The sequence below is a fragment of the Syngnathus acus genome, chromosome 2 (genome assembly GCF_901709675.1).
Source record: "Syngnathus acus chromosome 2, fSynAcu1.2, whole genome shotgun sequence".
Classification (NCBI taxonomy): domain Eukaryota; kingdom Metazoa; phylum Chordata; class Actinopteri; order Syngnathiformes; family Syngnathidae; genus Syngnathus; species Syngnathus acus.
The window spans coordinates 9,829,165-9,855,077 of record NC_051088.1 but is presented as its reverse complement, the minus strand read 5'-3'; the positions used below and the strand labels follow the sequence as shown (position 1 = coordinate 9,855,077).

The 25,913-nt window shown below is 41.8% G+C and overlaps 1 protein-coding gene across 7 annotated transcripts; it reads left to right on the top strand.

Annotated features, from left to right (window-relative positions):
* The first annotated feature begins 418 nt into the window (after positions 1–418).
* trim33 (tripartite motif containing 33) lies at positions 419–24,910 on the top strand. Of its 7 annotated transcripts, XM_037246447.1 has the most exons (22): positions 420–1,030; positions 8,449–8,567; positions 9,548–9,695; positions 10,933–11,065; positions 11,290–11,406; positions 11,537–11,651; positions 11,932–12,078; positions 12,674–12,791; positions 13,634–13,825; positions 13,859–13,953; positions 14,325–14,519; positions 16,790–16,846; positions 17,048–17,248; positions 18,797–18,929; positions 19,307–19,370; positions 20,073–20,223; positions 20,662–20,930; positions 21,045–21,156; positions 21,235–21,309; positions 21,625–21,777; positions 22,790–22,840; positions 23,991–24,910. In XM_037246447.1, exons 1-22 carry the CDS (start codon positions 478–480, stop codon positions 24,222–24,224), a joined length of 3,432 nt encoding a protein of 1,143 aa, XP_037102342.1. In that variant the 5' UTR covers positions 420–477; the 3' UTR covers positions 24,225–24,910. The 7 variants fall into 7 exon arrangements, with proteins under 7 accessions (XP_037102345.1, XP_037102342.1, XP_037102340.1 ...); XM_037246445.1 differs by having other exon boundaries at positions 13,634–13,953; positions 20,079–20,223; XM_037246444.1 differs by having other exon boundaries at positions 13,634–13,953.
* Positions 24,911–25,913: the final 1,003 nt, after the last annotated feature.

The following is a 25,913-nucleotide window of genomic DNA, read 5'->3' as shown; positions in this document are numbered from 1 at the left end:
CTTTCTGTAATTTAATGGCTGGAACAAAATAAAATGCGGAAATACGCTTACCTTACATACATACGGAGTAATTATATCTTTCCTATTAAACCTTAATCGATTTTCCAGACATTAGGAATGATGGAATGATAACGCATGGGCGTACCAACAGTGGCAGGAAAAGCGCTCTCTAGTGGACATTGGGGGCACTGCACTGGCCTGATTTGCAAATTCGTCACTGCGTGTTATTGACTTCATAGAAATAAAGGTTTTTGCCATTTGTCATCATTATGCTGCGAGCATGACGTATGTGCCATGACGTTAAAAACGAAGTGACACGTAATGTCGACGTACGTCTGATTGAAATGTCATACATGGATGAATAGCGTCAGAAAAACGGAAGCTCACGAGGCTCCAACTGTGACGTCATGACGCATGGACGTAGTCGTGGTTTGACAAGTCACGTCGGACGTCCAAGCGGTTCAAAGAGGAAGGAAGATGGCGGATAACAAAGGCGTCGGTGATATGGAACCGTCCCCAAACCCGGGGCTTCCTCCTTCACCTCAAGGCAATGTACAGCCGGAGACCCAACCCGAAATTGCACCTGCAGCCATAGAGGGCGAGACAAAAGAAACGGAAAATACCGAGCCGCGTGGTCCCGCTCACGAGGCGACAACAGCCACCGGCGAAGGAGGCGATGAGATTAGCACCAGCAATGTTAGCGACAGGGTTACCGCTAGCCCCATGGATGCCAGCCCAAGCAACACCGAACCGAGTCCCGCCAAAGCCCCGGTCGTTGGCGATACCATAGGCAGCGCACTCGCCTCGGAAATGTCCCCACCACCCACGGCCCCGGCAATCACACCGGTTCAGACTCCCATTAATTTATTGGATACGTGCGCAGTGTGTAAACAAAGTCTTCAGAGCCGAGAAAGCGACCCAAAACTTCTACCTTGCCTGCACTCATTTTGCCTGAAATGTCTCCCGCAACCTGATAGACAGGTCAGCATGCAGGTGAAGGGACCACACGGGCAAATCAACACACAAATAAGTGAGTTCTCCCATTTATTCCACCGCGCGCCAAGTGGAACCGGTTGCTTCTTTGACTGAAATTTCTTTGATAGAAATGTTAACTGCTGATCATTGTTCAATCAACTTCAGCTAGTTGGTGTCACGCGTATCATGGTAGTTTTGATCTTGACCACAGAACAGTGGTAACGAATGGTCAGTACGTATATCAATTAGTGTTGGCTCGTGAGTGAACGATTTGTTCAGAAAGAACGAATCTTTTCAGTGAACGAGTGAACTTTAGGAAGTGATTCGTTCTTTTTTTCCCTTTCATATATAACTTCAACCAGTAGATGTCAGTCATGCCCATTGCAGCTGGTGCTACCTCGCCGTAAAACAAAACGAAGAAGAAAATCAGCCAATCAGCAGTGCCAGCGAGCGTTAGATGGAGGAGGGACTTTACAAGTCAGTGACGTAACTTCCCGTTCACGAACGAGTCGTGAATTGCATTTCCCGTTCACCAACGAACGAATCTGTGAGTGAACGAATCACTCACTGAGTGAATCGCATTTCCAGTTCACCGCGAGAACGGATCAGTGAGGGAACGAATCCTGGCTTTCCCGTTCGCGAACGAGTCAATGAGTGAAATGCCTTCTTGTGCATCAACGTCAGTGAATATGTTGCGTCTCCTGGCGTGAACTATGAAAGCCAGAATGTAGATTTACGATTTACTTATAGTAGGTTTTAAATAACGTGTATGCATATATATGCCTAAATGTTGTTATCCAATATATCGACTGCAGTTCCACATTAGATTGCTGGTTTGAAATGTACTTTTATTATTATTATTTTAAACATTTGTTATAACTTGTCTGGTGTTTTATTCCTTGTTTTTATATTCGCCATTCAAAACATAAAAATCTGACATTTGGTTAACTGCTTTATATGACAATATGTATGAGTTTTACGTTATATGAGTTGGTGTCCCCAAAAGTAACAAATGTTTTTTTTTTCTTCAACCTGTTATTCAAACACAAACATAAACACATTCGGTATAATAAAACCATCAACTACTAGCCAACAAATACAAAATTAAAATATCAATGTCGGCATAACGTGTGTCGGCTGTAAATGGTTTTAGCAGCACTGCTGTCTGTCACTCACTCGTGCAGACCAATCAGCAGCACCAGCGAGCGTTAGATGGAGGAGGGACTTTACGAGTCAGTGACGTAACTTCCCGTTCACGAACGAGTCGTGAATTGCATTTCCCGTTCACCAACGAACGAATCTGTGAGTGAACGACTCACTCGGTGAGTGAATCACTCGGTGAGTGAATAGTGAATCACTCGGTGAGTGAATCACTCGGTGAGTGAATTGCATTTCCAGTTCACCGCGAGAACGGATCAGTGAGGGAACGAATCCCGGGGGGGGGGTAGGGTTAGGGGGGATTCCTTGAACGATTCGTTTGAACAAATCTTTTGAGTGAACTGATTCTAAAGATTCCGTTCACCTAAAAGAACTGGAATGCACATCACTAATATCAACGTAGACTCACCTCTGATCGTCTCCACCAGTCGAATAGCCGAAGTCAAGCTAGCATCTTGATTGTCATGATCTGATTGTACTTTTCGTGACGGTAATGTAGAATATAAACCATTTTTTAGTGAATACAGAGTAGAAAACAGCTTTAGTTAAGCTATATCTATCGTAATGCAAGCTTGGATGCGGGATACTTCCATTTAGATTCAGCATGGTGACACGCGTCATTACAAAGCCCCCCCCCAAATAAAGTAATTGTTGCGGATAATTATTTGATTTTGTTTATTTCGGCAAGTACAACACACTTATTACAACTTCATTTCACATTTTGTTTTATATGGCTATGTGGATTGAAGCAATTCTGTTTCTCTAGTCCTGTCCCGATTACAACGAAGGTTTCACTGCCAGACACACAATCTACATTACTACAGTACTACTTAGAATAGTACCATAATCATAAAAACAGAAATTTGACCAGGATAACATGATTTGCATACAGCAACAACAATTAAAGTGGAAGTTTGAATATGATTTGAATACAGCAATGATTTCAATACAGCAATAACAAATAAACTGGAAGTTTGAATATGAGTTGAATACTGCTTAAAACTGGAAGTTTGCATAACAATTGATATCAATTTGTTTTCAATACAGCAATGCCAAGTTGATTTAGTTATCATATGTTTTAACAGTTTGATTTGAATACAAACAACAGTGACAGTTTAATCAATTTCGAGAGAGTTGGAGTCGCAATCCCGAAGGCACTCCGGGCATCGTCCCCAGCAACAGGCGGCACTTGCACCGACCGAACACACAGCTAATCGTCTCCCATGATCCCATTTATCCAACCATCCATTTTCTGTACCATGGGGGTCACAGGCGTGCTGGACCCTATCCCAGCAGGCAGTAGGCGGGGGACACCCTGAACCAGTTGCTAGTCAATCACAGGGCACACAGAGAAGAACCAGCCACACTCACACCTACAGGCAATTTGGAGTGTTCAGTCGGCCTGCCATGCGTGTTTTTGGGAATGTGGGAGGAAACCGGAGAAAACCCATACGGCCACGGGGAGAACATAAAAATTCCACATGGGGAGGGCCGGAAGGTGGAATCAAACCTCTGAACCGGGAGGCGGACGTACTAACCAGTGTTAACCAGTGCCCGTGTATAATTTAAAAAGAATAAATATATTATTATTATTGTTATGGATGTTCCGAACAGGGTTTTACACTACCGATACGATCGTCAATGAGTGTGATCACCGATATCAATCACGTGGCTTCTGTGTCAAATCGTCATTTGAGAGCCACAACTACCATTTTTTTCTTGTACAAAAGCTTGATTTGTTACAGTTCTATTTTTCAGATTCTAAAAAGTGATTGTTAAATTTCTAACCTTTATTTTTTCAATAATAGGACAAGGCTTCAAATAGTGGGAAGAAAATGCACAAACTATGATTCAGTTACTGTTTGCTTATGACATGTAAAAAAAATAGAAGGAACAACCCTCAATTTGACGTTAGGCTATGAGTGTCAATGTGTTTGAATGAATGAGAACAGAGTGCACTATACTGCAACAAACACACCAGATCTCTGAGTAGTGCATGGGCATAAGAGCAAATTTCCCAATTCGGCCCTAGTCACAAACTGTCGAGTAATATTTGAAAGGTCGTTTGTTAGAGTGGTGCTCACTCTAACTTATTTTTGCAAGAACCACACGGGAGACAGTATGCCCTTTTTAAGCACTTGCAAGTGGAGAGTCATTCGTCGCTGTGCGTACAGCGATGATCGAATGAGGTCTGACTTTGGATTCTTGCAAGAGAGTATTTACTGAGAGAAAGCAGGGTGGGGGTGACATTGGACATGTTTGGTGGTCACCTCAGCAACTGGTTAATCAGTGCGGCGGGTCCCAGCTCATTGTTTTACAAGGTCGTGGAAACAGAAACTAGTGGAGCATTTTAGATGACGAACTAAGCAAGAATGTATCCACACCATTTGGAAAGTTTCAACAACTGAATGGTTAAACTTTTCAGAGTCAAGGAAAGGTAAAAGGTTTAAACCAAGTTAATAATTCTAGTCTACATTCCAACATAATCATACGATCAAAATAATCTGTAAACCCTAACAGTGGCAAGAATGAGCCCACTCGTAAAAAAGCATATAGTAGTCTGCACTAAAAGAGTGTATTAGTTGACTACACAGTATCGTGTACTCTACATATGAACATTGAGCGAAGGTTAACGTATAACTATAGTGCTTTGGTGGAGCGTCTAACAAAAATAAGCATTTGCTGGTTGTATGTTGTCTGTGAAATGTCTACATGTATTGTGTATATTTCATCTGTTCATTGTCTGAGCTGATGCTTGTTGCTCTTACCTGCCTTTGGAAAATGGATGAAATCAAGCTCTGCTAAAGCCGGCAAATTCGGATTGATGCTTTTGCTGACATGTTGACTAATATGTAGTATCCTAATTCCAATAACTAAAGCCTGGGGCACACGACAATTTTTTTAATAACTATTTTATGACTAGTCCCCACCGTGCTTCCACACTGCTTTCTGATTGGACATCGCTGTCTGACTGATTAACTAAGTAAGTAACTAACTAACTAACTAACTAACTGACTAACTAACTTCATAGTGCACTGCTGGTGCAGCAATTTCACTCATTACAGTAAATACATGAATAAATAAATATAAGGCTGACTAATGAGATTACTACAGCAGTCAAACTTGAATGTCAACAAGTCCAGACAGCAACCCACCACCCATTCTCAAACCCTTTGTGGCCATTGAAACTTTCACTGCCGAGTTGAGCGCAACAAATGCTAATGCTAGTGCTCTGATGGCATCCATCCATCCATCCATCCATCCATCCATCCATCCATCCATCCATCCATCCATCCATCCATCCATCCATCCATCCATCCATCCATCCATCCATCCATCCATCCATCCATCCATCCATCCATCCATCCATCCATCCATCCATCCATCCATCCATCCATCCATCCATCCATCCATCCATCCATCCATCCATCCATGTTCTATACCGCTTGTCCCCACGGGGTCGCAGGCGTGCTGGAGCCTATCCCAGCAGTCATCGGGCAGTAGGCGGGGGACACCCTGAACCGGTTGCCAGCCAATCGCAGGGCACACAGAGACGAACAACCATTCCCGCTCGCACTCACACCTAGGGACAATTTGGAGTGTTCAATCGGCCTACCAAGAATGTTTTTGGGATGTGGGAGAAAACCGGAGTGAAAGAAACCCAAGCGAGCACAGAGAGAACATACAAACTCCACACAGGGAGGTGGACTGATGGCATTCATGTTTGTTCAAATTAGTGATGTTATGAAATGTGCTGCTGCTTTGGAGCATGTATTGAGCAATAGTGGACGTGCCAAATGATTAGTTTTCAAGGAAATCACGTGATCGTGATAAACGAGGCCTCAGATCGTGCAGATAACGTCGTTGGTTCATTCAGCGTATGGTTACTAACACTAGAGACCTCGTGCTGCTTTGTGGGTGTTGTCAGTGTTTGTTGTGAGCTTTGCGAGTTAGTCACTCTGCGAGAAAAAAAATATTTGGAGTGTCGAGCGATCCCCATCATAAAATTGATGATTTGAAACTTGGACTTATTTATACTAAAAGATCCTACCTACAATTTTCTATTTCTAGTAAGTGTTTGCACTATACACCAACTGCTAAAACTTAAATATTGGTCATCTTGTCAGTAGTTGGCCTGCAATCTGATTTCATACAGTATATTTTACCGCTTGGTTTTGTTGACCACCTGACAGTGCCATAGAGCATATGAAGCACCATGACATTTTGAACCATGTGCAAAACATTTGGCTGGAAAGCTTCAGTGGTTCATACGGCTTCATTTTGCCATTACTAGTTCAAAACCAAAGGCTGTGCATTGAAAAGTAGCCATACCGTGCTCAATTCTCAAATGATTTTCATGAGGCTGACTTTTTGTCAACCCCAAAATGTACTGTAAATAAAGAGCAAGTATGCGGCCTTTATTTTTTTCCCCCTTTTCGTGATATGACGGCGATGAACAGAATGCAGCTACACAGTACAGGCGTGTCAAATGATATCGCACCACTCCGTTCTCAGAACGCTGCAATACATTTAATTTGTGAAGTTAGAACGCACCTGCATGCATGCACGTACACACACAGGCTGACAAATACATTAAATGCAGGGACAGAAATTGGAAGGGAGGCTTTTCAGTCTCAACCGGGGTTGTCATGATAGCAACATTTTAACAGTGCAAAGTGGTATGATACGGCTTATTTAATTCTAATATTTTTTTGGGTCTTTTTGAAACTTAAATTCTGATAAGAATACCGATAAAGTACCGGATCGATAAGCAGTATCGTTAATAGTAGTATTGTCAAAATTGTAACAATACCCATCCCTATAAGGTAGTAAGGCTTAAAGCTTAGGGGCAGGGTATAAATTGTTTTACCTTGGTCCTATTCTTTTGGAATTATTTATGAACCCCCCATTCGCATTATTTATGCCCCCCAATAACAATTAATTGCCCCTAATAAAACAGTAGATTGATCTATTTTATCCCTGCTGACTGCCAGAGGCAGTGCCTAACAGCACAGAACATCCTTTATGAAGTTATTTGTCGCAAACAAGAACAGACATGTCCTGCCCACCCATCATTAATAGGTCGTAATGAGAGAATGTGATTTTAACTGTTTTGTTTGATCTTATGAACCAAAAAAAAGCTATTTATTTCAAGACCCCTTATTTCCACATTTTTGTGGCACTCCGAGGCATTCTGAGGAACAAAGGGCTACCTTGTACTAAAACTGAGGAGCATTGTGTTAAAACGAAGTACCCTGACAGACAACTCAAATGTGGACGTGTGACAACCCCTGCCACCTCTTTAGCCCCACAAGCAACTGCTCTAGGCGAAGGTATGTGTGTGTGAGAGACACCGAGGTTGAGATAAGTAATGAGATATATTTTAATTAACACATTAAATCGTACATTTAAAATTGTCAAGAGGTGTGATTCTGAGTTGTTTGTCTGTGTGCCCTTCGATTGGCTGGCAACCATTCGGTGTGCACCACCTTGAGGCTAAGCGGTTCAGATGATGGATGGATGGATGGATGGATGGATGGATGGATGGGTAGGGTGGGTAGATGGGTAGGGTGGGTAGATGGATGGGCGGGCGGGCGGACGGCCGGATGGGCGGGCGAACGGATGGGCGGGTGATATAGGAACTTTTTTCCAAACAGTTTTGGAGAACTGTATATGTGCCTGTGTGGATGTGCGCCTGCACGCGTGCGCATGCTTCACACTCAATCATTCAGGGACCCAAGCAGATGGCACTTCCACAAACTGGCTGTGGGCTACTCAAACCGGTTCTGTCTGGCTCAAACCACCTCACTCTGGTTGTTGGCGAAAATGGGGGATTATGGATTTGTTTATTGGTTTTTACTTTCAAAACATGTGAGGTTTAATATTTAATGTAAAATAAGTGTCAGTTCTACTGTCTTAATACAATTATTCGCACGAAGCGCAGCGTATTGATTAATGTAATTAACGATTTGAACACCGCACCTGATAGATTAAATTACCCGAGCGTAAAATCTCATGAAATGTTCGAGAAAGATTGGCGACGGCGTGAATCCATTTAAAGGTAAACTGGTGGGGCGCAGTCCGTGCGGGCTTCAACCCAGTGGGTGCCGTGGCCGCCCACTGCGGTGACCCACGCCTCGGGGCACGCTGTTCCCCCGGCCAGGCACACAATGCGCCGCGATGGTTTGGAAAGGCGTGGGACAACGGTAGCGTGGGGAGGCCCGGTGGCTTGAGCCTCAGCCCTATGTGCATTCGAATGCCTTTTTAACCTAAATCGCACTCATCACACTCCTTTATTCTCATTTCTGTCCTCAGTGAACGTTATGCGATGCTCAGTGTGCCACCAGGACTACAAAGAAGTTGATATTGTTGACAACTACTTTGTTAAAGATACTCCAGAGGCGACCAGTAAATCAGATGAAAAGGCTGCACAGGTGAGTTAAGAAAAGCCTCCTCTTTGTCAACCCCAATAATAAATCTTAAATGTGACATGGAAAATTGATAATTGTGTACAACTAGTAGAGTATCTTAAGTGCCTGTCCACCCACCATATATGAAACGAAGCAACCTAATCTTTGTCTGCTTATTTCTCTAAACTTTACTGTTAACAAAAAAAATGTGATGTAATGGTGAGATATTAGCCTATAAATGATGTCTTCCAATGCATGCAAGTGTTTCTATACACAGTATATATACTTACTGTACATAAACACAAATTCTTATAATACCCAACTATACCCAACATTACTGAATTGAGGAAAAAAAACAAAAAACACTTGTAAAACTGTGAACATAGACTACACAACTTTTAGAGGCTAATCTAAAATGATTGCAACCCATGCAAGTGTGCCTGCCTTTCTACAACTGATGATGTAATATCTTGATTTGTTACACAAATTATATTGATTTGGTCTTGAAAATGGGACCTCTTCAGTTCATGTGGTATAGATTGCATTGCCTTCCCCGAATGTGTCCCTAATCCTTAATGTCGTCCTTGGCGCCTGAGACATGCCTGGATGCGCCATGTGAAGGTTGTCAATAACGCGGACCCTTGGAATGCGGGTTGATACCTTTTTTTTTTCTTTTTTTTTTTTTCAAAACAAAAACAAAACCAATAACATATGACAATGTTTTTTTCACCCAACCCCATGGGTGAGATTTTTTTTATCATCTGGATTTTTTACGGGTTCAATGGACCCCTGCTATTTACAGGTGACAAGAACTAGGCTGACCCAAGAATAGTAAGAATCTGTGCACAATTGATGCTCATCGAAATATATTGAGGGGAAAATATTTTTAACGCCAAAAATTATTTAAAACAAAAATGCGGATGTCATCAAAGGGCAAAATTATTATTTGCTTTGTGAATCCAGCTGTTTTACCATTTATTTGACCTGAATTCTATCTTTTCTAGGTATGCACAAGTTGCGAGGACAATGCTGGAACCATAGGCTTTTGCGTGGAGTGTGGAGAATGGCTGTGTATTACTTGTGTGGAGGCGCACCAGAGGGTCAAAATTACCAAAGACCACAAGATTCGCACTAAAGAGGATACTAACACAGGTAACATCTAAAAAGATGTTAATTGTACCCACCTAAAATGGTCCCACCCAAATGGCTGTAATTAATTGTCACATATTAAAGTTTCATGGTATGGATATCCTCACAGTTGTAAGGCCACAGTATGGTATTATTGCAAAAAACAGACAGACAAACAAAAAAATATATAGTCAAACACTTGTCAATACTGAGATTAAATAAATGTTTATCATCCATCCAATATCTAAATCCTTAATGTTCATGAGGGTCGCATCGCAGTTGTGCTGGTCTGATACACAATTGAAAGCACAATTACAGTCACCAAATTCATTCAAATGCATTGGTTAAGAGGGCCCAAAAACCCAGAACGCCATGCAAAAAAATAAAACAAAATATTTTAAAAATATTGGGAAAAGATTAACAGAAAAATCTGCAAATATGTGAATGTCCCGATCTGATATTATGTATCTGTATCGGCACCCAATCTTTTGTAAGCATCGGACATAATCTGATTGAGTCACGGGACGAGCCCGATAATGCTTGTCATGTGTTTTTGCAGCGTCGGCACGCGTTACGGCTGACCTAAATCCTAACGCCAACATGTCTGCAGTGTGGGATTATTTTTCACTATAACAAAATGATAGTCAAACATTGACACGCATTTGCTGCAAACAAGCAATTTCTTGTGGAGCGATTTCACATTTGGTGCAAACAAGCCTATTCTCATGGAGCGATTTCATAGCTTCCCGACATTACATTTCACTAATGAATCTGTACAAGTGCTGCGAGCGTGCTCGAGCTTTTTTATTAATGTACGGTTTAAATTGAGTTTTACTAAGACTTAAGATGCAAAAGATTAAAGTATATGTTATTTTGGTCTGACTCACAGTGTAGCTCTGTTAAAAACAACTCAACAATACGCATCGTTCGATGTGTTTTAAGTGTAACAAAACATAATCCTTTTAATCTATATATGATTGCTTCCGCACCTTAGGGGTGGGGGGGGTGTCAGTATCTGGTATCGGAACAAGCGTGCCATAAAAAAATCGAGCCGTATCAAAAACCCCAAAATCTTGATTGAGACATCACTATTATTTATGTCCATGCCTTCAGTATGTAGCATCAGCTGCACAACATATCTTTCTTCAGATGAACATAAAAATATTGATGCTTCATGCCTATATCTGTCCCCCAGTTAGGGCTGATGGAACACTTTCTATCACCAGTTCATTCACAGATATCTTCTCCACTATGTTCCCAGAGTCTGTGGGAGCATCTGGACAGAGGCTGTTTTTTTGTCCCATCCACAAGCAAGAACCACTCAAGCTTTTCTGTGAGAGCTGTGACATTCTGACTTGCCGGGACTGCCAGCTGCAGGAGCACAAGGAGCATAGGTAGCCAATCACTTCTGACAGCCTCGTCAGCGTGTAATCACTCGCAGAATGGTCGGGTCACAATTTTAATCATGACTGTCATCCAAATGGCCACCAGAAATAATGCATTAATAACAAGAATAGATTAACAGCAACTTTTTGCAGACATTTATTATTGTTATTGAAAAATTTTACAATCGAGATATATATATATATATGCCCATATCACCAACTACTATTTTTAGGTATCAGTTCCTGGAGGAAGCTTTTCTTAACCACAAAAGTATCATTGAGACAACCATGACCAAAATAAAAGAGAAGAAAACCCATGTCAATTTCTCAGTATCTGAAGTACAAAACAGGTGAGTGAGTGTGAACTCTTACTTGCTGTCTATTGACAAGGATTTGTAAATTCCTATGATAGTGACCTACTAATCAACAAGAATTACCTGGTTAACCCAAGATATTTTGTGTGTGATTTTTAAAATCCAGGTTAAAAGAGCTGACTGAATCCCATAGAAAGGTTGAGCATGAGATCAAGATTGCAGTGTTTACTTTGATAAATGAAATTAACAAAAAGGGCAAGTCTTTACTACAGCAGCTGGAGGTAAGGGTTTATCTGATAAATCTTAACCTCAAATGATCTTTGATATCTTTTAGCTACTTGCACACATTAGAAGGGTAAATGTTGCTGGACCTTTTTTCCCTGTAAATTGTAAATGGTTATTTATTTATTTTGTGAAATTTAATAAGTTAAATGTACTTTTTTGTTGCTGCTGTGGATTAAAATGAGGGTCTTTGGGGCTTTCTGTATTGCTGCTCTAACCCTCCTCTGCGCCCATTTTACAACTGTAATTTTATTATGAAATATTCACTCTTGTGGCTAGAATGTGACCAAAGAGCGCAGTGCCAGGCTGGTAGCCCAGCATAAGGATACCACCCAGCTCGCTCAGCAGATCCACCATGCGCTGAACTTTTGCCAATGGGCCATCTCGAATGGCAGCAGCACAGCACTGCTGTATAGCAAGAGGCCGGTATGTTGTTGATCAGCATGTTTGTATGTATCGCTTACTGTTTTCTCTCGCTTACTGGTTTTGTTTTTTTTTTTTTGTTTTTTTTTCACGCTCACTGTTTTTTCTCGCTTACTGGTTTTTCTCGCTTACTACTGTATTACTCAACTTCCAACTTCCTCAATCATTAAAGCCATTTCACTTTTTGAATTTTTCCCATTCACTAAATTCACAAAATATTCAAGAGCCAAAAATGTCAGTTTCTACATTTTTTAACAATTTGTACCATTCCAACTTCAACATTGTCATTCAGTGTCATTTGAGATCATTCCGTAGCATTCCACAAGTTTTCATTCGCCCTATTAGACTTAACTCGCAATTTCTCCACAGTTGCAACTTAAAACTGGTCAGATACAGTTCAGAAAATGTTTGTAGTATTAAAAAAGGACCACTCTGAGGTTGAGCGCAGTCTGCAGGCGGCCCAGGAAGTGGCAGTTGCCCATCACTCTTGAAGTTGAATGGTGCATTGGCCAAGAAAGAAGCTTGTTAGTTTTTAATAGGATTGTGGAGTCAGATCAACAACTTAGTCCTGTGTGTTTGTGTGTGTTTGTATTTACAGATTCTATACCAGCTCCGCAACCTCTATAAGGCAAAATTGGACCCAGTGCCTGTGTCCAACAGAGAAGTGCGATTTTTCTGTGACCCAACCTTCTGGGCCAAAAATGTGGTAAATCTAGGTACAGACCATATTTCACATATGGTGGTGGAATTTTAAAGTTTTGATTGTGATTGTGACTCTTAAATTTACTTCCACCAAACACAGAAACAACCAGCACTTTTGGAAATTCACTGACACCACTCTGTGTGTTTGTGTTCGGAGAAGTAGAGCACTCCCATTAATTTTCTAATGCAGCCTGTGTTATAAAGCAGTCAGCAGCTCATGCACAAACTCTTTCCTTTCCTTGTGTTGCATGCCACACTGCATGCACTCCTTTTTTGGGCACTTTGAATAACCGAATGACACATTTGAACAACACTCTGCGTTTCCGAATGGTTGGAGTGATGCAGTGCACACTCAAAGTATATTTCCAAGCGTCCCCACTATCAGGAAACGGGGATTTTGAGGCGCGTCTGAGCTCTACTCTCAATTTTTGTCAAATAAATCCCCCCTAAAAGCGACTCATATGCCAAAGCGAGCTAAATGTTTTTTCTTATTTATAATGCATTTTTTGACTGGTGCGACTTATACTCACGAGCGACATGTAATCTGAAAAATATGGCATCTGCATGCAAATGGGCAATGCAGGTTTAATTTGTCCCATTGTTTTTGGTCTTGCAAAAAGTGGGACACATACTTCCAAATCGTTGTAATTCCTACATCATTCGGATTCAGATGTAAATATCCTCAAATCAAAGCTGCAAATCTGCAGTTCAAGCACATCTTGTGCAGTTCATTCTAAATCCATAATGGGGTGGATTATGTCGACATCCCAATATTTATGGTAGCTAGGAAGCAACGTTTGCAATAAATGGATTTGCTATGCATCCGTTCTGTGAGTAATACTTTTTCCAATTCTAGGTAATCTGGTAATCGAGAAGCCGGTACCACCGCCTGCGCATCCACCCAGTATGATGGGTGGTGGTGCTCCAATTTCACCAGGCCATGGTCCACATGGTCAAACTCAAGGTCAGATCAATTTGGCCCAGCTTCGTCTACAGCACATGCAGCAGGCAGCCTTTGCACAGAAGCAGCAACATCTCCAGCAGCAACATCTCCAGCAGCAGCAGCAGCAGCAGCAGCAACAACAGCAGCAGCAGATGCAGCAACAGTTGCGCCTCGCTTCACAAATGCCCCAGCAACATAACAGACAGATGGTCCCATCCATGGTTCAGCAGCAGGTGATTTAAAGTGTCACTATGAGCAACCATCATAATGCAAAACTGTCAGAAATCTCCATGCCTTCTACATCTCATGTTCCCACCCAAAGGTTGTTGGGTCAATCCCCGGTCCTTGTGACCATGCCAAAGTGTCCTTGAGCAAGATACTGAACTCCCAGTTGCTCCTGATGCTCTATATTTAGTAGGTGAAAGTAATGTCAGTGGAAAGTGCTTTGAGTGCCTTAATGGGTGGGAAAGCGCTCTACTAGTGAAACACACACTCCTTGGCAGAGTTAGTATAAAAGAGATTTGTTTTGATATTACATATTGTTTTATTTTTATGCTGCTGTGATCTAGTACTCATTGAATTCCTAATCTCGCTTCCTGACCAGCCTCCCAGGCTCATCAGTTTGCAGCAGCACCCAAGAAGTCAAATGGTCCTAAATGGCGGGCCTGTTCCCTCCATGTACTCCTCGTCCCACAATATGCGTCTACCGGGCCCACCACAGGGCCGTATTGCAACAGGTCAGCCGAGACACAATGGACAACAGTATCCCACCATGATGCAGCCTCACCTGCAGCGGCAAGTCAGTGTTTACGCGCACACACTCACACAAATCCGTTTTTTTCTGTCTTCTCTTTTTTGCGTGTGTGTGCTCTTTTTCTGTGTGTGTGCTCTTTTGTCTCTGTGTGTGTGTGTGTGTGTGTGTGTGTGTGTGTGTGTGTGTGTGTGTGTTTGTTTGTGTGTTTGTTTCTGACAATTGTGCAAGAAGCTTTAGTGCCGCAACTCTAGCTGGCTTGCTAGCTTGGCTAACATGGTGCGTGGCCAAGCTTTTTGTAATGCTGCTGTTTGTAAGGACTCTGGTGGCAGCATTTCCATCTGAGCTTTAAAGACATCATTAAATTATTCTAGTCAAATTTAATCACAGAAACAACTTCACATGCCCATAATTGACAAATATTAACAACATCCCCTAATCTTGACCCCCAGGAGGGCAAGAAAAACTAAAAAAAAAAAAAAACTAACTGGGGAAAAAGGAGAAACCCTGAGAAGGTACAGCAGATGGAACCATGTCGGTCTACTACAGAAAACAATATACGGCATTATTACTGTTTCGCCTGTGACCCTCCTGAGGATAAGCGGTTCAGAAGATGAATGAATGAATAACTGTTTCTATTCATAACCTCTGAGAAGAATGATTGTCCAGCATTACCTAATTCCAGGTTGTAGATATGAAGACTGTCTTTGTATAGTATGTCGTAATGTATCTGGTGTTTGGTTCTGCGCCACCTGCACTCTTTTCTGAGCAGTAACCAGCGAAGGTTAAATACCATGGTCTTTCCTCACTGACAAATCTTTGGTCTCAATTGGGGCACTGGAAACCATTAAAGTTAGAACTTCAGAACTAAAAGTATTTACAAGGTTGCTGGTCAGGTGACAGTAAGGTAAACCTGCTTCTGTACAGCTCAGTGGCCTAGTGGTAGAGTGTCCGCCCTGAGACTGGAAGGTTGTGGGTTCAAACCCCGGCCGGGTCATACCAAAGACTATAAAAATGGGACCCATTTCCTCCCTGCTTGGCACTCAGCATCAAGGGTTGGAATTGGGGGGTTAGATCACCAAATGATTCCCGAGCGCGGCACCGCTGCTGCTCACTGCTCCCCTCTCCCCCAGGGGATGGATCAAGATCACACAGGGATGGGTTAAATGCAGAGGACAAATTTCACCACACCCAGATGTGTGTGTGACGACCATTGGGACTTTAACTTTAAGTTCTGACTTTCTCACAGTGCCCTGAGAAACAATGCCCGTGTTTCGTCTTTGTTGTCCGTAAGATGGGTCCCTTTCCTTGGTGGGACCAAAGTCCAAGACATTTCTTTGTGTAGATACGACCTCTTGCGTGAGCTAACGGGATCCCTGATTCATTTTTTTGGCGGTCGGGTGTTGAGTGAAAACTCACCTTTGGCTTTCCTCCCAGCAAATTCCAAGAAGGGCTGGTGGATGGAGCTAGCTGTCTGTTAGCATGCCCTTGTCCACTGCTTGGAGACATTGGTAGCATGGTCTCGTTGCCTGATTTCCCATGCACCTCCACAAATACGTCTGAAGGAGTTTGTGGTATTCGTCAGTGGAGACGGGGGTATTGCCTCTATCTAGCCTTGTTGCTAATAGTCTTGTGCCAATCGGCAGGCCGTGCTTATGTTATCGCGACGAGGTAACAGAAAATGCTGGAAGATAGCTTCTTCCAACTGTAAAAGTAATGAAAGTAATTGAAACAGTAATATAGCTGCACCATTGTAAAAACTATCTAGGAAAGGTCCAGGGAGAGAAAAAACAAAGCTGTTATCAGCTGAAAAGAATGCAAGCAAAGCAGGAGCTGAGCAGCTGGCGTCTACACTCTGCGGCATCCTAGTTAAATTGTAAATGTACTATAACTAATCACATTTGTTAAAGTTAATTTACCCTGACCATGCTATCAAATGAATATAATGCCAAGTACTGAATCCCAAAATTCGTACATTTTGTGTAGCATGTTTGTCATCCACAATAACCGCTAGTTTAAAAAACAATGATAGTAGATTAATGTAGTGGAATCACCATACTCATTTTTTTGCCCAATACTCATGGTTTATTAATGAGAGTCAAGGTGTTTGCGTTATACCTTATGCATGCAATTCTACTGATATGCATTTATTATATGCATATTGATCAACCATAACTTTTCTGAGTCCAGAACCAGTCAATTTTCAAGGCAGCCAATAGGTATGCTGTATTCAAATGCAGACATACTTACTGCATGTAAGACTACGGTTGGTCAGAGAAACCTCCACTATACCCCACCATGTTTGTTTCTGTGTCCAGATGTCGTTAGAATCTGAGATGAGCCACCAAAGGTTTCGTTTCTTACTGCAATCTGGGGTTTGGTACCTTTTTCCTACTATGTCATTCGTGCATTTTGTGTAGCATGTTTGTCATCCAAATGCATGATTGGCAACCACCCTCACACAGCAAACTTTAATTGAATGACTCACTGAGTGACCTCCTTTTGTGTTTTCCCCACATTTCTCCCTATCCTCTGTCTCCAAATTCCCCCTGAATTCCCTCCTGGTTTTTATTTAGCATTCCAACCCAGGCCATGCAGGCCCCTTCCCAGTGGCGTCGGGCCACACTGCAAACCCCACGAGTCCCACCAGCGCCAGCATGGCAGGACCACATTCTCATCAAGGCCCTGCGAACCCTGTCATCAGTCCCATTGAGCTCATCCCTTCAGTCACCAACCCAGAGAACTTGCCCTGTCTACCGGAGATCCCGCCCATTCAGGTGTGTATGTTACAATGATTTTGTTCCCAAGCAAGCTAAGGCTGAATGATTTTGGAAAATAATGAAAAAGCCATTTAATATGCAATTATTTTTTCCTGTGTCCTGTTCTGATGTAGTATGTTTCAACAAGCACAATCAATTAATTAATCTTTATTATAATAAACCACATCAAATTTATTATACATTATAGGATAGTAAGATGAAGGCAAACAAAGCATTAACTAATAGTTTATTTACCACAATTACAGGTGTAAATATTTTGATGTGCTGCCATGTATACCGCAAGTGTGGTATTAACATCGTATTTCCCGCACCATAAGGCACACCTAAAATCCTTTAATTTTCTCAAAAGCATGCCATGCATGTGCCCTATAATGTCAGTTTGGGGACCTCAGAGTCTTTTTCGGCTGTCTTACTCAGACTTATTTATAACTCATTAGGCTTCTTTGTAGATCATGTTGTAAAGTTTTAGTGTTTTAGTGATGGAAGACAGAGCGGGTTGTTAAAGTCCCAATGATCGTCACACACACATCTGGGTGTGGTGAAATTTGTCCTCTGCATTTAACCCATCCCCGTGTGATTTTGATCCATCCCCTGGGGGAGAGTGCAGCAGTGAGCAGCAGCGGTGCTGCGCTCGGGAATCATTTGGTGATCTAACCCCCCAATTCCAACCCTTGATGCTGAGTGCCAAGCAGGGAGGAAATGGGTCCCATTTTTATAGTCTTTGGTATGACCCGACTGGTTAGGGTTAGTGTGTTGGTCTAGTGTGTTTCTACCCAATGACCGGTGATTCAGGGTTAGGAATGTGCTCCACGATGCACTAAATCTAACCGCAATATTTGTTGAAAAAAAAAATCTGCGATAGAGCGAGGCCACAATAGGTGAAGCGCGAAGTAGCGAGAGATTACTGTAATCTACCTTCAGAGGAATCTGCCCAGGCATATCACCACTGAACCCCCCTACACCCACCACATACCAGATAAAAACATACCTATAAAAAAACGGACCACTCCATTGAGTGGAAGGAAGTCCGAAGCCATTCACAACAGCACATTCCTAACCTTAAATCACCTGTCATTGGGTAGAAACACACCTAAACCAACACACTAACCCTAACACATCCCGCTCTGTCTCCCATCACTAAAGCACTAAAATATAACAACATGATCTATAAAGATGATTAATGAGTTATAAATAAGTCAGAGTACCACAATTGAGTCTGCGCCTTTTAACCCGAAGTGGGTGCCTTATGGTGCAGAAAATACGGTAATAAGAAAATCCGTAAATTTATATCCAGATTATAGCAATATTCCAAATAAATCAAACAAAATGTTTTTTTACTTTGTTTACTTTATTTCCTCGAAAGAGAACTTCTGCCTTCGTATACACCGTATCTGTCTGTTCATTGATAGGCGCACTGTCCTCTATTCAACCTTCCTTTATCCTTTGTTGCCAATTATCTGACGAAGTAAATCTACTTTTAATATTTCATCTGGATTTATCTGTAACACCAACAAAGTTTAACACAACTGTATATTTGTTTCATAGCTAGAGGATGCGGGTTCGAGCAACCTTGGCAACCTCCTGACTCGCTACATCACAGCCAGCACACAACAGCAGTTGGGTTCGTTGGACATGAACCCTTCCCCTGGACTTTCGCTACACTCGCCTGGATCGTCAGGTACCCAAGTTCTTACATACCGTAATTTTCGGACTATAAGTCGCGGTTTTTTTTCATAGTTTGGGTGGGGGGGCGACTTATACTCAGGAGCGACTTATATACATATATATGGGTTTTTTTCACTTTTTTGGGCATTTTATGGCTGGTGCGACTTATACTCCGGTGCGACTTATAGTCCGAAAATTACGGTACTAATAATGCTTTCATATGGGCCATCAACTCAAATTATGAAGATTTCTGGATCTGGAATTTCCCTGTGTTGGACAAATAAAGGAATATCTTATCTTATTGTATATTATGATACCATTTTTGTACCTTGGACTCAATTCATATACTATTTAACAGCCGATTTTATGTCACGCCATTTGCTTCTGCAGGTCTTTCAAATGCACACACACCAGCGCGACCCTCCAGCACATCCAGCACAGGCAGCAGAGGCAGGTGAGGTGTCACTGCGGCATCACTTCATTTTGCAGATCTCGAAAAACTGCGGCCAGCAGGCCAATATTGACCCATACTGCGTCATGGACTGGCCCTTTAAAAGTTTGTGGAGTTTTTTTTCCCCCCCACCCCTCTACTCTGTATTTTTTATTAAAAGCAACTAACCACAATGCATACAGTGGTCTTTGTCAGCAACATTATTTCCTGCATGGTGATGGGAAGAGGGCAAGGGGGGGCTGCCCCAATAATGATTTGTGTGTCCCAACTCGTAAAGGCTAGGGAAGTTAGCGGTTGGTGCGGGCAATAAAATGCTACGAGGGCGGGAACAGCGAAACACAACAAGACTGCAAATGGCAATCCAATTTGAAAGTCAATATTTTCCCCTTTAAAATCAGTCACAAGATATGACTGTTTTCAATGTTGCATAAAGAATGCAGAACTAAAATAATTTTACTGAAATTTGGAGCCTCAATCAAACCCTGCACCTCTGAACTGTGAGGCGGGACGTGCTAGCCAGTGTGCCGCCCACATTAAATTTATATTAAGCAAAATAGCATGGCATGGGCCTGGCCTCTGCAATTCTTCACAGCCCCTGTGGAAAATCTATTGCCAATTACCTCTCTTGATCGTCAAGTTTGATTATCTTCTCATTTGGTATTTTGTAATTTAAGGCGGTTTGTTCTCTACTGCTCTCTTCTCAAGTTGTAGCTCTGCAGGGAGAACACCAGAAGGTGGAGGCACTGTGGAACCTGTTCGGGTCAAACAAGAGCCTGGTACAAATGACAGTTACAGGTGTCCAAGTTCTTCTACAAAGGCGGAGCAAGGTCAAGACTCTGGGAGGAGTGCTTGCATGGTACGGAGAATGGCATCTAGTGTAGTTGTTGATAGAGATGCTAATGCTAGTCTGCTTTCTGTGTACTGGTGAGGTGCCCTTGAGCGAGGCATCAACTCATTTCAGCTACTTTGTAATTTTTCCAGGGATCTGTTTCAGTTGCTCTAGAGCGCATTTTACATGTGCAGAAGAACATAATTGAAGATTATACACTGTTCTTGAAGAATAGATGTTTTCTTAGAGGGAAAAAAAAAAACATTCTTGACATTCAGTTTAAGGGCTCTGAATCAAGGTTTTGTTGTGATTTTATGCATCATGAGTTAAATGTGAGTGGAAACATGACTCACTGCAAAACATGTGAAGTTTAGCTCATGAATCAATAAATGTATCATGTTTTGTCAGACATTTGTTTTGGTGTACATATAATGAGACCAAAACCTGCCTTTCTGCTCCCTACAGATGAACAGTCCTCTAAGCAACTCAAAAGAAAATATTAAATCGGAGCTCCAGTCTGGGTCCTCTTGCTCTGGGCTCAACGGCTGTGGTACACAGCGAACCAACGGAAAGGGGGCATCATCTGCGACAGGCAATCCTGATGGGAAAGATGATGACCCTAATGAAGACTGGTGTGCTGTTTGCATCAATGGCGGCGACTTGCTGTGCTGCGACCGCTGTCCCAAAGTGTTCCACATGAAATGCCATGTGCCCACCATCAAAATCTTCCCCAAGTGAGTTATCATTAAAGAAGACTGGGCATGGTTGAGTTCTGCACTCTCAAACTTCCACTGTTCCGTTGAGTTATGTTTCTTTTTTTTTTTTTTTTTTGGGTGAATCTTTCTCAGGGGGGATTTTCTGTGTACATTCTGCCGGAGTATTTCGAATCCTGAGATAGAGTACTGTGACGACAATAGGAAAGTCGGTGGAGATGGTGTTCTTAATCCTGAAGACCAGAGGGTGAGTACAGCAAGCACACCTGCACTGAGCTTGATCATCTTGACTGACAAACTGAATTCTTTTCTTACCTCTCTGTAGAAATGTGAGCGCCTCCTATTGTATATCTTCTGTCATGAGCTGAGTGTGGGCTTCCGGGACCCTGTCCCGAACTCTGTGAGTTGACCTGCATGACTCAAGCACACCCACGTTTAAGAGTACAAATCAGTGTGGTTCTTTTTTGTTTTTAATGTTCAAAGCATTTGGTGAATGTTAACCCAATCTTAGTCAATTTCCACAATCTGATACGAGTAGTTATAATTGTAATCACCAAAGCAAGAGCACATTGTTTTCTTTTCTGCCAAGGTAGTTTAAAACACTATACTTGTATTGTCATTTGGAATGTATTTTCTCTTGATCCAACGCTGCAGTCCACAGGTTTCCACCAGGAGTTTAGCTGTTATACCTTTTTTTTTTGTTTCTTTAATTTAGGTGCCAAACTACTACAGAATCATCAAGCACCCTATGGACTTGAAGAAAGTGAAGAAAAAGCTGCAACTACGAGACGCCCAGTACTACAAGTCCATCCAGGAGTTTGTGTGTGACATGCGCACGATCTTCCAGAACTGCGGAAAGTACAATGAGGTGCGCACCATGACTTTTTCGCCGGCTTTGGGAAAAACATCTGGTGTGAGTGTGCTTGGATGTCTTGGTTTGAATTGTCACAAAAGGTTAGCTGAACAGCTCCCAGGGTTCAATTATATTTGGATATGCAGTTGGAAATTTAACGGTGTGTATTGAGTACTTTGCTGACATCTTTGTTACATTCCTGGGGCCACAGACAAACATTATTATCTTAAAACTTGCATGTTGTTAAAAATTGCAGTAGCAGAGGGAGAGAATACGCCACACAAAACGGACAACAATAATTAGGATAGAAAGCATACTTATATTATTACATTGATTCAGAATAGAACGGTTGATGGAATGAGCGTACATTGCAGACAAACTACAGGTGCATTCAGGGATGCTAGTTAACCTCCGATTTGTCCAAAATTCACTCCCCCCATTAGAAAAACCTTGGGTCCAAATTTATTTAATTTGTTCTGTGATCTTGTTTTAAACTCAAAACTCTCACAAATCAAAGTAATGTTCCAATTGAAATGAATGAAGATTCAGTTACTTAATTCCAGCCCCAAAACAAAGTTATACGTATTTACTTTATCTTTATGGGTTTTAGTGAGGGAAGAAAAACTTTAAAATATCAAAGTTAGTGAAAACACATCTTGCAACAAGGAAGTGGTATAAATAAGATGAAGTCTTGCATTCTTAAGACTCACAAGGTTAGGGTTAGACATGTTAGCAGTTCTATTGTACCTGATACCAGTATCGTAGTGGTAAATGCGTTCTTGACGATATTGACAAGTGCGCTTTAAAGCATGTTTTATTTTTTAAGGAATCACATCTCCCGCGTAAGTTTGTGTGTTTACAATCATGACACTCACGGGGGATGTTTCTTTTCCTGCCTGGATGATGAGGGGATAGCTTCGACACAGTCACCCATACACAGACTTCCACTCTATCTGCCTATGCTCTGAAATCTTTTCTCCCCCTGCTACTTGACTGTCTGTGTTGTAATGTTATTGCCCCTTTTTAGATGTCTCGAATAATCCAAGTTTATGCTGAGGAGAAAGCGATTAATACGCAGGTAAGATGTTCAAAATAGAGCACAGATGTCCTGTCCCCACCCGCTGAGGCTTCAAGAAATATTTTTGGTTTTGTTCAGTTCAGTTTAATTTATTTCAAACATGCTGATTGACTTCTTAAGTGCAAATATTTCTAATAATAATAATGTTGGATTTTTATTGTCTACTAGGTGATAAATTGACCAGTCCAGAAGTTTCAAACTAATTTCAGTTCAGTGAACACATTCACCCAAATTTGATCTCAAGTGCTCCAGGCAAATATATTCCTTGGCTAAGAAGTTAGAAATAACATTTCTGCTTTTTTTGGGTGTGAAATTTTAAAATGATCCTGCATCAAATCAACTGAGCAATCTGAAATTTCTGAACAAATTTAGTACAATTTCAACAATATTAACTCTCACTTACACATATGCAATCAATAGATGGCAGTGGATATATACGTATATACACGTAGACACTTACACACATACACTGTATCTTATCAGATAGCTTATGATCTATGAAAAATTTTACATTTAGTACATAGATTTCTACATCCATTTAGTAATCTTAACTCTGAACCAAAATGTATTTGATATATCGGACCTGGCCATTCAGGCTGCGGTCGCATTGCAAAAAACTAGATACGTATCCCATCTAAAACAACCTATGAAAGTGACCCAGGTCGGATTTGAAAAAAAAACAAACGAACAAAAAAACTGAATTGAGCTGTTCAGACAGCCATATTGTTTTTATTTTTCACTTTTGATTTTGTGCCAGTATTTTGGAAGGGGGGTCTTTGTGGATTACTTAGTTTTTTTTATTTCTAATTGCACAATAAACGGCAGCAGGTGCATGCTAATGGAGACAGAGACCCACCGATGGTCGCTGAGGCCGTGGATTGACGTAGTAGACAAGTAGTCCAAGAAAAACCAGAACTCCACTGTCAGCGCGCATAACTGCATGCAAACACAGTGGCTGAATTGCAGTAATGTTTCCTGGAGCCACAGAGAGTTGGGATGTGGTGACATGCAGTGGCAAGATAGTGCTCTGTACAGCAAGGTTGAGCCAGGGTTGCCCCAACAGCACAACTTTTAACCTCATTTAATTTGTCTCCTCTTCAACCCATTCTATCCCCGTCTCCTCGACTTCTTTCTCCTCCTTCCTTGGCAGGACGGATCAGAGATGGCCGTCTCTGGTAAGGCGGTGAGTGTCTACTTTGAGGAAAAGCTGCAGGAGATCTTCCCGGGACAGAGCTTCCCTGAACCGCCTGAGGGGGAAGCCAGGGACACAAACGAGAAGGAGAGGGAGAGAGAGGAGGAGGAGGAAACAGAGGACTCTGACGATGACTTCATTCCCCGAAGTAAACGGTTAAAAACAGATGACAAGGTTTTCCACATCAAGTGAGAAGAGAAGAGAAGCTGTCTTTTTTTTCTGGTTTCATGAACATTTCACAGTTTGCCTATTCAGATTAAATCATCAAGTTGGATTATTTTGGACAGTTGTCAAGGACTTGCATTTTCTTTTTCTTTTTTTTTTTTGAGAGCAAGCATTTTCATTTGTATATATGTTGTGACAATTTGTTTATAAAACAGCCCTTCCCTGACCTGAGTAACAAATATATGCCGTCTTAGTTTATAACTTGGAATCTTTCAAGTGTACAGTATACTTGATCACTTTGAGTGTATATTAAAATCTAGCACACTGAATGGAGGTATTCCTGCAGTGGTGCATCTTCAACTGAAAAAATATATTAAAGGAAATATATGTTGTGAAATTGAGCTTGTGAATCCCTTTGAACATTTTTTGGGTGTTTTTGGCTTTACACTAATAGATTTTATGTGCACAAGTGGTCCATTGCTTATGGAAAACGCTCAATTTGGGCCAAACATTCATCCATCCGTATTCTATAGTGCTTGTTCGCATATAGGTTGTGGGTGAGCTGGAGCAGACTGAGGTGAGCGGTGTGGACTGAAATTAATATAATTGCAAATCCCTTTCAGTACTCTTGATGTACAGTGTTAACACAGCAGCTCGACTATTGTGTAAGGTGTTCTCGGAATGCGGAAGCAAACACGTGACCTGTGGCGAGATGCCTGCACGCGGTACGCCGGGTGCTGACGCATGCTGGAGGGTCTGTAGAGGCATCGACGCTGAGTCAGCAAAGTAGCGTTTCCTTTGACTTAACGTTTGTTGGACTGATGTAGATTTCCTCAGTTACTCTTTATCACTACCACGTTCAGCAAGCAGATGCTGGCAAGCATGTTGGCGTAACATAAGCAGAGGTGGAAGACGTTTGACAACTCAAGGTTTTAGCAAGCATTGAAAGAGTCAATTATTCCAGTCAGCACTTGAAAATAATCAGAATATCAAATCAATATAAGTTGTCAACCCTATCAGGGTCAATATTGTCTGTTGCATGTATGTCTAGCTATTCAAATTCAATAAAGCCCATTGACCATTTACATCAGTGATGGACAATTTAAATGCTGGAGGGGGGGTGCAATTTTTCACAAGTGCTTTGGGGGTGGGAGGTGATGGTCAACATAGGACTTCCTAACCAGATTATTATAACCAAATATTACCAACATTTAAAATCTGTGCGTACATGCCCTTAATATGTTTGATTTTTCATGATACATTTTTAAAACATGTACACTATTCAAGAACAAATGACATACTTGTCCTTTATCTTCACTTTAAAGGGGTTGTATAAAAATTACCATTCAAGGGAAGCACAAAACTGCCAAATAGCAATCCAAGTGCAAGAATTTACTCTGCATGTTTGCACAAAAAACAACTCACTCATAATTGTTATATACTTTATTGTGGCGGAGCCTATCCTTGCGGGGGACACCTGGTTGCCAGCCAAATGCAGGGGACACATAGACGAACAACAATTCAAACTAACACCCATGGGCAATTTGGAGTGGCCAATCAGCCTACCATGCATGTCATGTTAGAGGTAATCGGAGTACCCAGAGGGAACCCATGTAGGCACAGGGAGGGCATGCAAACTCCACACAGTAAGGCCGTAATGGAGCCCGCAACCTCTGAACTGTCTGGTGATCCGTGTACCACAGTACCACCCCTATA

Bases quoted from the DNA above. Each gene is read 5' to 3' on its own strand.
- trim33 (XM_037246444.1), top strand. From the start codon at position 478: ATGGCGGATAACAAAGGCGTCGGTGATATGGAACCGTCCCCAAACCCG. The intron at 11,066-11,289 runs GTAGCCAATCAC...TACTATTTTTAG, and splicing joins CAGGAGCACAAGGAGCATAG to GTATCAGTTCCTGGAGGAAG. The intron at 12,792-13,633 runs GTACAGACCATA...TTCCAATTCTAG, and splicing joins CAAAAATGTGGTAAATCTAG to GTAATCTGGTAATCGAGAAG.